The sequence below is a fragment of the Nannobrachium achirus genome, assembly GCF_963921795.1.
Source record: "Nannobrachium achirus genome assembly, chromosome: 20".
Classification (NCBI taxonomy): domain Eukaryota; kingdom Metazoa; phylum Chordata; class Actinopteri; order Myctophiformes; family Myctophidae; genus Nannobrachium; species Nannobrachium achirus.
This window is the reverse complement of record NC_137827.1, coordinates 27,558,235-27,572,714: the sequence shown is the minus strand read 5'-3', so window position 1 is coordinate 27,572,714 and position 14,480 is coordinate 27,558,235. Positions and strand designations below refer to the sequence as shown.

The following is a 14,480-nucleotide window of genomic DNA, read 5'->3' as shown; positions in this document are numbered from 1 at the left end:
GGTAATTGGAATATATAATATACATATTGTGAGAATGGGAGGATAACTTGATTAGAACGCCTTTCATTGGTCAAATCCACCACCCTACTAATGGATCTCGCCTGTAATGGATCTCCAACCAAATGGACCACGGGTTTGGTTCCATTTGTACACTCTCATTGTTACAGACCTCATAAGGATCCATTTGGAACCCCCCCACCCCCCCTCAAGGAACCCCGAGGGTTCCTCACTTTGGGAATCACTGGGGATACCACCTTTTAAATAGACTAAGCCACCTTCTGTTTTTTTTCTGCTTTTGTAATTGATGTTATCCTATGCAAAGTACTCTGTTCTATCAGTCTATCTTTCAATGTTATATGAGACACATAAAGTGGTTCCTGTGTAAATAACCCGTAAAGCTTACAAGGATCTCCTTTTAGTTGACCTTGTACCAGTGATTTGTGCCGTCATGAAACTGTACTTTTTCCTATCGCAAACTTCTAAGAAAGTCTTCAATCAATCAATCAATCAATCAATACGAGTAGTGGTGGGAGAGCGTCCCATGAGTGAGTGACAGCTGACCTGGACCACTGGGTGTGGAGCGGCGGGCTTGGTGGTCTCGTCTAAGCCCTCCTCCTCCAGCATGGAGGAGGCCACGAAGCTGAAGCCTCTGAACAGATTGTGGGCTCCGGCGCTGGGGGGCACACCTGGGGAGTCTGGAGGTACAGCAGCAACACATGGGTTAGACCAGTGGTTCTCAACCTTTTCAGGCCGCGACCCCCAAAATAATCATATATTAACAGGGGGACCCTGACAAGCACTTGGAGTTGAGGAATTAATTAGATTATACATGTGAAAATAGCAGATCTACATGCTCACAACGCCTCGAGGCGTTGTGAGCATGTAGATCGACTATTTTCATAATTTCTGCCTTTAATATTTGACAATTTGGCCAATGTTTAGTTTGTAATTTTAGAGGTACAAAAAATAGCTTAAAATGTCACTTTAGAAATGTGCAGATACTCTCTATACAACTAAACTTTGTTGGTTTGTTTACTGTTGAGTGAGAAAACAATGTTGCACATTAAGTTAGTCATCTGGGGACCCCCCCAAAATAATTTGGGGACCCTCCCTGGGGGGAATACAACATGTATTCCAAAAATATCAAGGCATATAAGGAATGGTATTGGAAATCTGGGAAAGGCATACTATGCAACAGTCACAGTGCAACTTCATCTATATTTTGGATGATATTGTGAATATATGCACGCATGCGCACACACCTTTTTGCTAAAGCCTTTTGCTGAGGCCTATGTTAAAGTAGAACTGGCTTTGGATGAACCAAGCCCAATATAAAAATCAGGAGTTAACCCAGATACTTCTGGCCTCTGACCTTTTGGCGTACGCGAGGTGAACTCTGGATCAAAGTAGAAGGTGTCATCTGGACGCGCCACGGCTGGTTTGAACGGAGGGGGGAGCTCTCTCCTGAAGAGTTTCTGAAATTAAGACATACCGTAAATAAAGAAGACAGGCAATTTCAATGTAACTTATGTCATTTTCAAATAAAAACAATCACTATTATGTAAATTGTGTCCCAGGCCAGGACGAAGAAGTACCCCCGATTTTTATGGAGTGGCTCTACAAGAGGAAACATTTCTGTTCTAATCTATGGACTATTTACTTGATTTCATGAAATTACTGAAAAGGAAATCATTGAATTTAGTTTTTAATTCAGGAAAAAAATAGCTTTTTGGCGAATTTTTATTGAAAATTATAAGAATTAAGAACAAATTGCAGTGTAGTAAAAATAAGGGCACCCACAAAAATGTGTCCGCGACCCACACATGGGTCCCGACCCAGTGTTTGGGAAACAGTGGTCTATATGAGGGTCTGTGTCTACAGTACAGCATGTCTGTGTGTCTGGAGCTAATCTCGTTAACCGCTGGACCAATCAAGACCAAACTTTGCATGCACTTGCCACAGAACCTACATTATGTTTTCAAATACGAAACTGAAACTGAAAGTTGGTAAGAATGAACGTATACGGGTCACTTACATTCCAGTCGATGGTGGAGAAGAAGGTGTGTCGTTTGATCTCTTCTGCACCGTCTGCTCCAGACCCTGTCAACCCAGCAGCATCAAAATTAGGGCTGTCATGATTATGATATTTTACATGAGGATTAATTGTCACTCAAATAATTGTGTTTAACTATTTAATTGTGTTTTTGTCGTTGTCATAGTTGAAATGGACGATCTACAAGCTCACAACTATTTCCACAATTTTTTTTAAAGTTTGAACGTACGGTATATAAACATTTTTCAACATGTAAACGATTAATCACAAAATGATTGCGATTATGTCAAATAATTGCGATTAGACTATTATGTAATAATTGTGACAGCCCTGATCAGAATGAGCAGCAAGAAAATCCCCTTCATTCATTTTCAGGAAATGCAAAAAATAACCTGTGTTCCAATGGAGCCAACGTAGTTATTATTTAGTAACAAATACTTGTCCATATTTTTCATTGGTTCAAGATTTATAAACAAGTGACACAGTCCTTTTATACCAGCTTGTGCCTTGAGGACTAGCCTTGGAGAGGAGAAAGTAACGCGAAGTATAGCATAGCTCCTATTTCTGGTGATTTTTACCATATTTGGTAAGAATTCAAGAGATTTTGGCATACTGTGGCAGCTAGATTGGCTGACGATCTGTAGACCAGCTTTGCAAGCTGGTAAAAAACCACGCATGTCACACACGCTTAACCACCTGCAGTTCCAAAATCTTTTGGAAATAGTGAAAGCTCAATGCGTGTTGAGCTTTATTTCATGACACTCTTGTACAAGAGATTTTGATTTAATGTATTATTAATTTAATAATTAAATTATTAATATTTAAAAGTTGAAATATGGAGAGGTTTCTGTCCGACTGTGACAATATCGATGTACTGTATACAGTCTGACTGACGATATATCTATTCACTATATTTAAAAAATAAAAAACAAAAAACAAAATAATCATACAGTTCCTGAATAAACAGTGTAGGTTTGAAAAGCACTCTAAGTACAGTATGATGATGATGTATAGACCCACATGATGTCACAGGGGGCATATTGTCCAATCAGAAAAGGGACATATACACATGGACCACTGGTGTATCAAATACTTACTTATTAGACACAAAGTCACGTATTGGAGCAGCTAGCACTGCTCAAAAATGCACTGTTATGTATACACACTATACAGTATATGCTCTTTGTGTCAGATTCAAAGAAATGAATCCTTAACCCATTTAGGCCTAGAATTATTGAATGCTTTAACCAGTGAAAAATAGCAGATATGCAAGCTCACAGCAGTGCCGCGCTGCGAGCTTGTAGATCTGCTATTTTTGAAAAAGTCTTTGAATATATGTATTTTTAAAGCGAACGTTTGCAACTCAAAATTTCCTTCTGAGTGGTCCCTGGAACTAGATATTTTGAGATGAGGGTCCGTGGCCAAATAAATATCAGTTTGGGGGTCCTTCACATGAAAAGGTTTGAGAACCACTGACATAGTAGTCTCTCAAGAACAGACTAACAGAGCTCCATTTAAGTGAAAAGGACCTTTTCTTTGACGATGGCTGGCCAGATTGCTGACATAGAAAAATAGGTTTTTCAAAAAAATCTTAGACGGATTCAAAAGACACTTATAGAATCGGGTCAAAATTCAAATTTTCACGATTTTTCAAAAATAGCAGATCTACAAGCTCTCAGCGTGGCACCGCGTGAGCTTGTATATCTGCTATTTTTCAATAGTTAAAGCATAAAATAATGATACACAATAATGTGTACCCGTTCCTTCAGCACCCTAAATGGGTGCTGAAGTGGGCATCAAATATGCGATGATACTGTATGAAAGAGTTGTTACTAACCCAGCCTGTTGCCAGGGTTCCTCTTGAACAGAGCTCTGAGCAGAGACTGGGCCTCGGCACTCAGGAACTGAGGCATGCCCAGACGTGCCCTGCAGAGGATACAAACATACACAGAATTGGGAATTTTAATCTACCGTATATTTCCAAATAGTAGCCCGGGCGTTTAATTTGCTAAATCGATTTGAAACCCCTGAGTTCAAAAGAACCGGACGGCTATTTGAGACACTTATTTGCATCCATTTGAATGGAGTTCGATATTCAGAAAGGTGTCAGACCCCTGGCGGGTATTTGGATGTATACAGTATTAATTATTATTCACCCAATGAAACCACTTGAACCCTAGCATCCCTATTCTGGGTATAACATTAGGTGAAAATATTTAGTGCAGAGCGAAAACAGGAGGGGCCTACTGTAGCATAAAGCCTTGTATAGAGTTTAAGTGGTTAAAACATATATTGATGAGTAACAATGGTAAACAGAACGCTCACATTAAAACACACTTCTTCATTTCTTTCCGCCGACGTTCTTGTATTTGTTTTATTGAGGATAAGGTTAGAAATAGGTTTCGGGTTCGGCATAGTTATACTGAGGATAAGATTAGGAATAGGGTTAGGTTTTGGCACCGTTTTACTGAGGTTAAGGTTAGAAATAAGGTTAGGTTTCACCGTTGACGCATTGTTTACAGAGGTTACGTTTAGGAATACCAGGCAGAGTTCTACCGTTCTGCCAGATAGACGCCTGAGACGACTGTGTTTTAGGGAGAGTGTTCTGGTATTCGGTAACAATACAACTTATAATAACTAGTCAGCGTTGTTTACTCTACAACTTGATGGCTGATGTACTTTTCACAAGTCACTCACTTCAGGATCATGTTCATAGTTTCTTTGCGGTCCTTCCCTTGGAATGGCAGTGAACCTGTTAACATCTCAAACTGGGACAGAGAACATAACGACGGCATGAGTCAACGTAAACATGCAATGGAAACCAAATTCTGTAAAGCATAAATTTGCATTGACGTTGCACTTCAGAATATGATGTGGTCCTATAGACTCTGTGATTATTTGAAAGACCTAGTGCCTCACCATCAGTACTCCATATGACCACCAGTCGGCGCTGTGGTTGTGGCCCTGTCTGTTGACGACCTCTGGTGCCATGTACTCCACAGTACCACAGAAAGAGTAGGCTTTCTTCTCATGGTCAATGGCTTCTTTGCACAGGCCAAAGTCTGAAAGATACATTACACATAATTGTATATCATAGGTACAATAACATATGGTGGCAGCAGCCTAAGACCCTATTTATACTACGTCATACAATGGTGGTGCGCCCAAAATAGCAGATCTACAAGCTCGCTGCTCATTGTGTTGCGAGCTCGCAGATTGGCTATTTTAACTGTCAAACGACAAAATACAATATCAGGCTTACAGGTTGTAAAACCAGGATTTAACAACCGTGTGGTTGCTGGCCTGATTTATTGCAACTGCAAGGAAAATATTGTTTGAGGGCAGTGAACATGTAATGTTCTCTGCTACTACCAAGATGCCCCTGAGCATGGCACTGCAGCAGTGCAGTTAGCTGCTTAATGGTCAAGCGTTTTGCGAGAATTTATGCTTTGGAACCTCAATATCATTTTCCATATCGTGGTTGTCGGGTGGAAACCATGTATGTCCAAAGCCGTTCGTTTTGTATTTATCATTTTAAAAATGATTTAAACTAGTGAAAATAGCCGATCTACAGTACAAGCAAACAATGCCTTGCAGTGCGAGGCGTTGTGTGCTTGCAGATCAGCTATTTTCACTAGTTTTGTGCAACAGTCTTGCAAGATGAAGCAGGGCTTTACTTTAACATGTTTAAACTTGGGAGATACCAGGTTTCTGCCAGACAACAGCGATATGGCCTCTTTGAAATCTTTCGGACCACATTGATTCCAGTGGCAGGCCCAGAGGTACCGTAATGATATAAAGGAGGATAAGATGGGGTTTAATGATTAACTGAAAGAACACATACAAACCCTTGTAGAGATATCTGGACGGGCAACGATAACACTGTCAACAATGACTAATGATGAAGGTCAACAAGGGAGGAGCCGTGTGTGTGTGTGTGTGTGTGTGTGTGTGTGTGTGTGTGTGTGTGTGTGTGTGTGTGTGTGTGTGTGTGTGTGTGTGTGTGTGTGTGTGTGCGCGCGTGTGTGTGTGTGTCCAAGAGTCACAAAGAATGAAAGAGAGAGTGAGATCAAAGGAGTGAGATAGAGTGATTTTTTTTTTAAGATTTGTTTTTGGGCTTTTATGCCTTTATTCGATAGGACAGTAGACTGACGGGAAATGGAGGAAGAGAAGGGGAGTGACATGCGGCAAAGGTCGCCCGGATCGGGAATCAAACCGGCGATGCCGTCAGGCATCAATGCCTATGTGGTATGCGCCCAGACCAGTAGGCCAGCAGACGCACCGAGAGAGAGAGAGAGAGAGAGAGAGAGAGAGAGAGAGAGAGAGATAGAGTGAACTTACCTGTTAGTTTTATATGTCCCTCCTCGTCCAGCAGTATGCTACAACACAAACATGGTGTAATGTTACATAATAATGATAAACATAAATAACAATCTCTTATCTCACACACACACACACACACACACACACACACACACACACACACACACACACACACACACACACACACACACACACACACACACACACACACACACACACACACACACACACACACACACACACACACACACACACACACACACACACACAATACTGCTCACACGTGATGCAATATGTTGTGGGCTTTAAGATCTGCCATTTAAAAAACCAAGGGGTGGGTCCGTGACCTTGTATCAAACCTAGGGTCCATGTTCGGAACCGCTATGTATTATGTCTGTGTGGGTTATTGTAAACTGTTAGCATATCTTCCACAAACTATAAAAAATAAATACACACGTTAATTCATTAATCAATAAATAAAATATCTTCTATCTACTTCAATATAAAAAAATGAATAAATTGACCAGTTCTAAGCAGTGAATTAGAGAACGGAGGAAGAAGAAAAAAAAACTCTTTATTCAAGTACTCAGTTAATGCACCAGATATCAGATTACTCTGAATAAAAACACGGCACATCAAAGCTTTTTTTTCCAGAGTGCGCTCCAGCTGGGATGGACTTTTTTTTCCCTCCATAATGCCAGCAACATGCATATTTCATATTTCTATTCCCTTTGCCATCCATTGCATTCCTCCAAAAAATAAATAAATCATTGCAGAGAGAGAAGCTCACTGAAGCCTGTGTGTGGTCTAAAACGGGTTAGTGGGTTTAAGGTGGTGTTATGAACCTGCTGATGTAATGCACATGTAATATCACACCTTGGGTGCAAGCCACGGGTATGTGGGACATGAGTCACACAAGGTGTGTGTGCGCATGCTTGTGCTTTAGGGCTGTCACGATTACAGATTTAAGCTGGCGATTAATTGTGACACAAATAATTGTGATTGATGGAAAACGATCATGACGATTATACAAAAAAATATATATGTAAAATAATTGTGATTAGGCTAGCTTGTACTCAACTTGTGAGGGCCATATTTCCCCACAGTAGAATCTGAGAAATAAATCATTGTTGAGTGACCATTTTCCTGGGGCCCACAGAGAAATTGATGTCACACTGTAATGTGTTGTCAGCTTATAGATCGGCTATTGTGAGCTTTAGGCTTGGAGTTCAAAAAAGCAAAATTTGCTATAATCAGCATCTTAAAATGTTGATGTCCTTTGAAGTATTGCAATACAAACAAGTGTGTGTGCGTGCTTGCGTGCACAAGAGTGCAAGCTTTCACTTACTTTTCAGGTTTGAGGTCTCTGTAGATAATTCCCAGTCCATGGAGGAAGTCCAGTCCTAATAAGAGCTCTGCTAAATAAAACTTCACATCCTCCTCTGTGAACATCACCTGGGATACAGATATATACATAGAAGAGAGATTCAATACCGAGACAAAATAAGCAACTATTGATTGCGACCGAAGGTCGCATTTATCCTGAAAAACTCCTTGTCAAGCTCGACGTTGTGCATTTGGACCTATACATGGAGAAATGGTACAAGGTTCCGTTTAGCAGGAGTTTTGTCCCCTCAACCATTGCTGCACTTAACACTCTGCTAAGCAATCGCCCCCGTCGCTAACAGGGTTTTTCTGTGTATAGTGGGGTACTGATGATCTGTCTTTGTGATATGTTTGTGTTGTTATATGGTTATGTGTTGTTTCTTTGTTTGAACAGACTGTGAAGACAAATTTCCCTTTGGGGACAATAACAATTATTATTATCAACTACTGTATATCCTGATGAATCCAAATGTTCATCTGCGATAAACAATGGGAGCTACTGTAATAAAAGTATGCAGACTATCTTTTTACAGCGTGGCTGTGTCCGGCGGGTTTTGAGATATTTAACTTTCATTTTCTAGTCACATTATATTATGTACAATATTATCAAAGGGGTTTTGATCGGGAGTCGTGAGTTATAGATACTTATAACATAGAAGCACAGAAAGTCGTATTTTTGAGATAGCACAGTCTCTGCGGAACATGTCCATCAAACATTTTGATAAAATCCCTCTTGATTCTCTTAACATTCCTTATTCAAAATGACAAACTCTACCTCCTCATCATGGAAAACAAAGAGACCCACCTCCTTAGACAGCCTGGTGAAGAGATCTCCACCTCGAAGGAAATCCAGGATAAGGTAGAGTTTCCCCTCTGTCTGGAAAGCTAGACACACGCATACATTCACACACAAAAAAACACACACATTCACAAACAAAAACATAACAGGGATCAAAGCTATTGAACTGAATCATTCTTTCATTCAACCTTTTTTTCTTTCCCAGAGAACAAACAAAGTCCAACAAAAGAAAAACCCGTTGTGATACAAAATATAAATATAAAAGCAATTACAACTAGAAAAATATGTTCTTCGGAGCACAGGTCTCCGCCTGATTCACGACAATCAAGACTCGTGATTCACGATTTGAGGCATTTTGTGGGCTTCTCCTACAAACTTTGGAAGCCAATCTTAGCCGATCAAGATGGAATATGGAAAATCACACAGATCCGTCTTGATCAGGACTACAGAGATAATGTGTACACATTGGCATGATGTTTGGACAAAAGCTATGAGTATCCAATTAAGAGCAAATATTGTGTATGGGTAACTGACCTTGGGAATGTATGCGATGATAAGGCAGTTTATTTAAGACAAAAAGAAAAGTGAGAGAGACACAGTAGGAGGTTATTATGTGTGGGAGGGCTTTATGTGTGTACTGTAGATGAATAAATAGATGGTGGTCTCTCCTTTCAACAAGAGATGGCCAGCACTCATATATCTTCTCCAGTAAGAAATCTAAATAGGGAGTGGTACACTGTACTGTATGCAGCACCTAGGGTAGAGCGGTGGTATCACAGATAACAACATAGTAGCTGCATCCTTTAGGGAGGTTGAGAGTACAGAGGTACACAGCACAACACAGCCTGTGGTGAGCTTGTAGATCTGCTATTTTTGAAAAATCATATTTTTTTTTAAGCAATCTTTTGCAAGTCAAATCTTTGTTTCTGGGGGTTCCCTGGCTGGTACTACATATTTTGAGATGGGGGTCTGCGGCCAAATACATATAATTATGGGGCTTGACATAAAAAAGTTTGAGCATCACTGTGTTTTTCAAAAAACCTTAGAAGGATTTAGAAGACATATGATAGAATCAGATCAAATGTATTCAAAGACTTGCACAAATTGTCATGAGTTTTCAAAAATAGCAGATCTACAAACTCGAGCTGGTGAGCTTGTATATCAGCAGCTGACTCACCGTAGTGCAGTTTGACAACGAATGGGTGATTGACATCTGCCAGGATGTCCCTCTCCATCTTGGTCCTCAATCGGTCTCTCACTGTAGAGAGGGATAATCAGTCAGTTTGTGTCCATAATGTATGTGCGTGTGTGTGTGTGTGTGTGTGTGTGTGTGTGTGTGTGTGTGTGTGTGTGTGTGTGTGTGTGTGTGTGTGTGTGTGTGTGTGTGTGCAGAGCTTGACATTAATGAGGCACTGTCCTTTGGACAAGTACATTTCCCATTCACTTGTCTGGTTTTTACACAGAGGAGGCCTGAGCTAGCGGTGACGTCACAAACCAATCCTTACTTTACACGGTCACTCGATACCATCGTACAAGGTAGGCAAGACCATTTATTCAGCAAAAAATATCCAATAAATTGCTAAAAATTGCTTAAAAGTCGATGTCGTTTTAAAAGTCGACCCGCAGGCAAGAAGTTGTCATGCTCTGTATGAGTTTACTGTATGACAACTCTGGCCTTTACCAAAGAGCTGGGGACTCTCTCGTTACTGAACAAACACTCTAATATAGAGCTATTTAACACAGATGTGGAGATAATTGATGCAACTGTTCACGTGTGCAAATAATGGCAGTCACATCATTTCATCTTGATGACTGTGTGAACAAATCTGTTCCCATGGTGTTTATTACAGAATCAAAGCCTCCCTGGGAGACCTCAGCACCTGTAAGCAGAATGGGAACACCGGCATTGGGCAGCCTGCCGCACAAACAGCCAGACCACATCTAGGTCTCTTTTACACACACGCACGCACACGCACACACACACACACACACACACACACACACACACACACACAGGAAGAGCAGACGCCCTCTCAACTGAAACTGGGTGCTTCGCCAATGTGGTTAAACATCACAAAAGCAAGAAACCGAAAGTGTTCTTAACTTGGATCAGTCAAACTTTAACCTCTTTCAACATTTTCAAACATTTTTTTGGCAAAAACATTTTCAGAGAATAGCTTTAGTGGATCAAAAACGCACTGCAGGCTTGTAGATATTCTCCCTGTGTGACACCATTGCGTTGTGCCTTCCTGTCATATTGACACTGGTGTCTTTACTTTCTGGGGCTGTGCAATAAAAAATGTCATACCTCAATACCTCCAGATCCAAATACCTACATATATGATTGAATATGGCTATGGTTTCACACTTGTTACATTCCACAGACCATAAGACAGGGCGCTCTGGCCTCGCTCAGGTGTTTAGACAGATATCTGGTGTTGTGTTCATAGACAGTTGCGTCCCCTCTCAAATGAGCACTTGTCCGGTTGTTCCCCTGTCATAGTGACTTTTTTTTACATGCCCGTTGTTCAGGGAGGTCAGAATGCAGAACGGAACACCATTACTGATAGTGAACAGGTGTGTCACAGGGTAGCGTACCTTTAAGTGTGGCCTTCTTGAGCACCTTCATGGCATAGAGCTGGTTGTCATCAGGAGGGGTCACCTTTCGCACCAGGAACACCTACAACACACGCACGCACACGCGCGCGCGCACACACACAAACACACATTCTGTGACTCTGAGAAAGGAAGGATGTGAGGCATTCAGAGTAGTGCAGGGGTCTTCAATGTTTTCAGGCCAAGGACCCCTTAGTTGAGAGAGATGAAGCATCCATATAGTTTCATTGTTTGACAGCATAATCATCAGTGTAATAGGGATTCATGTCAATTTGTGTATTCAGATATTTAACCACTTGAACCGTCAATACTTAACTCATACAGTGCCCCGGGCCACAAGTGGCCGCTAGAGTGCCAGAAATATCTGTATAGGCCTTCGCTCTAGCTACCGTAGAAGAAGCCAGTACTGCCTTTTGTTTTCACTGCAGCCACTGCTATGGGGGACGAGAGGAGGAAGTTAGCTAACACTTAGCCATTCGCTGTTTTATTTTTTAGAAGCCCGATCTAAAGCTATTTCAGTCGCAAAAAAACGTTGTCGTTGGTCTGGGAACACAATTCAGAGAAAATCCTCTCCAAAGATGTGACTTATTATTGGATTCGGCGGCGCGATGGGCGGCGTTGCCCGATTACGGGCCGTGGATGGCCGAGTCTCGGCCCGGGGCATGGATGGAAATTTAGACCGGGGCTTCGTTGAGGCCTCCGATTAATTGATTCATTTTATTAAATATCCCGGACTAGATCGGGATAGGCACCCCGGAATACGTCGCGCCGCCGACAGTATAGATTGAGTTTTTTTTGGGGGGTTCTAAACTTTATTTTAAACCATTTTCAATGGAATAAATCGTCTGACCATCTAGCGTCTCTCGTTGGTAAGCGCTGGACGAGCCAGGACCACCCACGTTGGTCCAAGCAGCTCAGGGTAAGTAAAATAGCAAATAAAATATTGTATTGGATAGAAAATATCCCGGACTTGTTCGGGATAGGGACAAGAAGGGTTAATAAACTCGACCTTTCACTCTGTACTTAGTCCGCTCTTTTTCCCCTCTACACCAAACCTCTTTGCCAAAAATAGAGACCTCTGTTTTGAGGAGAGTAAGCTTATCTATTATGTACTTGATAGGTTCCCAAGTTTGACATGCCGCAGTGGAATCATGGGTACAACTGGTGCTACAGTAATTGGACAAAAAAGGTGAGCCAAATGAAAAGGGACAACTCACCACAAGAACACTGGCCATAATCATGTTCTATATTACTGTAGTAATCATTGACTTTAGTTTGTGAGCCCTATGCAGTCTGTGTCCACATAGAGGGGAAGAGACGAGTGGCGTGTATTCATATTGTATTTGCCTGCCATTATTCAAATGCATATTGTCAGTATAATCATGGCGTCTTACTGGTACTTGCCATTAATTGGGAATCTCTGTGCTGATTTTGATAGCACCTGCATGGAAGTCAAAACAGACTGTGCAGACTGCAGAGTTGTTGTTACAACCAAACTAGAGACGTGCGCGTATGTGTGTGTGTGTGTGTGTGTGTGTGTGTGTGTGTGTGTGTGTGTGTGTGTGTGTGTTGTTGTTACAATCAAACTAGAGATGTTCGTGTGTGTGTGTGTGTGTGTGTGTGTGTGTGTGTGTGTGTGTGTGTGTGTGTGTGTGTGTGTGTGTGTGTGTGCGTGCGTGTGTGCGTGTGTGCGTTGTCGACGCCGATGGACACCAGTGTTGTTTGTTCTGTAACATCTAGCAACAACCACACTGCTCACCCGTTCTAACTATGAGCGTTTTACATTGCAACTCCTGTGGCTATGTGCTTGATTTCTAGCGACCCACGCTGTCTGACGCCGGGCCACAGTACAAGACTGAGAACTTTTGTTTCCTTTCCTCTGATGGTCCAGCCTGGGACACACTCACGATAATCGTATATTGCGGAGATTTAGATTTATCGTGAAATCGTCCTCCATCATGCACTGGGATCAATTCATCTTCGATTTTTTTCCTCTGGTCACAATAATCGTGACATAAAATCTTTATATTGTCCCATCCCTAGTCCAGAGGCCCAGTAAAAAGGCTGGCGAAGTGTTGTGTTGTGCTGTCTTACTATGGTTGGTGGTCCCCATATATGGCAGAATCACTACTGCTTGTGCACAGAGTACTAAGTGACATTCTTGTTGTTTCATGAGTACAAATGTCTTGATATTGTGAATGTAACCTGCACCTATAATATTTATGTCCCATAAGCAAATTGAATAAACTAATAAAATGTGTGTGTGTGTGTTACCTTGCCAAAGGAGCCCTGTCCCAGGACTTTGAGCAGTTCGAACTGGGAGGCGTCAGCCTTCTCTGATCCTTCTTTGACCACATGGGTGATGTTGATTTCTTTAATGTCCGAATCCTCCTGGAGGGAGAGAGAGGGGAAGAGAGACATTTAATAAAGTCAATGAATCAATCATTTCAACAGCAGTCATAGATTGGAGCGCAAAGTAAAGCGTTTCTGAGGACATAAGAGATAAGAATTAGCAGCACTGCAGTGAAATATATTGAAGAAAAATGTTGTTACAAGGATGATGTTTGTTCAGTGTGACAAAGGCACTTCCTTCACAAGGATGCCTCCTGCTCTAACTGCACCAGAAAAGAAGTCCACGACAGAGGAAGAATGCGTGTGTGTGCGTGTGTGTGTGTGTGTGTGTGTGTGTGTGTGTGTGTGTGTGTGTGTGTGCGTGCGTGCATGTGAGAGAGAGAGAGAGCATTGAGCGAGAGAGGCAGCTGGGGGAACTCAGTCAGTGTTCTTTTTAATGGTCTGACAGGAAACACTATTAATACTTGTAATTTGACGCACATTGACTCGTGCAAAACTGTCAATACTTTTATGGTATCACACACACACACACACACACACACACACACACACACACACACACACACACACACACACACACACACACACACACACACACACACACACACACACACACACACACACACAGTAAAAGTAATAACATAGTAGGACTTTTTATGTTTGCAAGAGATAACCTGAAATGCACACACATACAGTATTGTAGCCTACAAGGCTTTTTTTTACGCCACCACTTCTGGCTTCTGACAGGGTGGAGCTGTCAGAAGCCAGAGTCACACCCAATCTGCTGACTTTTACAACCCCTAGGTCACAGCCTACACAGTAACAGTCCATCAACTCAACTCATAAAACAAAAACAATGCATAACAAGTCTCTCTCTCTCTGAATATTAGCTTTCTTTCCCTTTTCAAGGCAGATGCTATTATCACCCAGGTGTATCGGTAGTTGCCAACA

The 14,480-nt window shown here is 41.6% G+C and overlaps 1 protein-coding gene across 2 annotated transcripts in view; it reads right to left on the bottom strand.

Moving 5' to 3' along the window:
- Positions 1-14,480, bottom strand: part of rps6ka1 (ribosomal protein S6 kinase a, polypeptide 1) — a gene marked incomplete at its 5' end in the record, with an annotated part of 95,041 nt that overhangs the window by 8,603 nt on the left and 71,958 nt on the right. For both annotated transcript variants that reach the window (XM_080750684.1, XM_080750683.1), the window contains 12 exons: positions 562-695; positions 1,373-1,475; positions 2,036-2,100; positions 3,891-3,979; positions 4,751-4,821; positions 4,973-5,115; positions 6,395-6,432; positions 7,725-7,831; positions 8,568-8,647; positions 9,739-9,819; positions 11,160-11,241; positions 13,452-13,568. In XM_080750684.1, the coding sequence (XP_080606810.1) occupies positions 562-695; positions 1,373-1,475; positions 2,036-2,100; positions 3,891-3,979; positions 4,751-4,821; positions 4,973-5,115; positions 6,395-6,432; positions 7,725-7,831; positions 8,568-8,647; positions 9,739-9,819; positions 11,160-11,241; positions 13,452-13,568 (1,110 nt within the window). The remainder of the gene's footprint in view (positions 1-561; positions 696-1,372; positions 1,476-2,035; positions 2,101-3,890; positions 3,980-4,750; positions 4,822-4,972; positions 5,116-6,394; positions 6,433-7,724; positions 7,832-8,567; positions 8,648-9,738; positions 9,820-11,159; positions 11,242-13,451; positions 13,569-14,480) is intronic.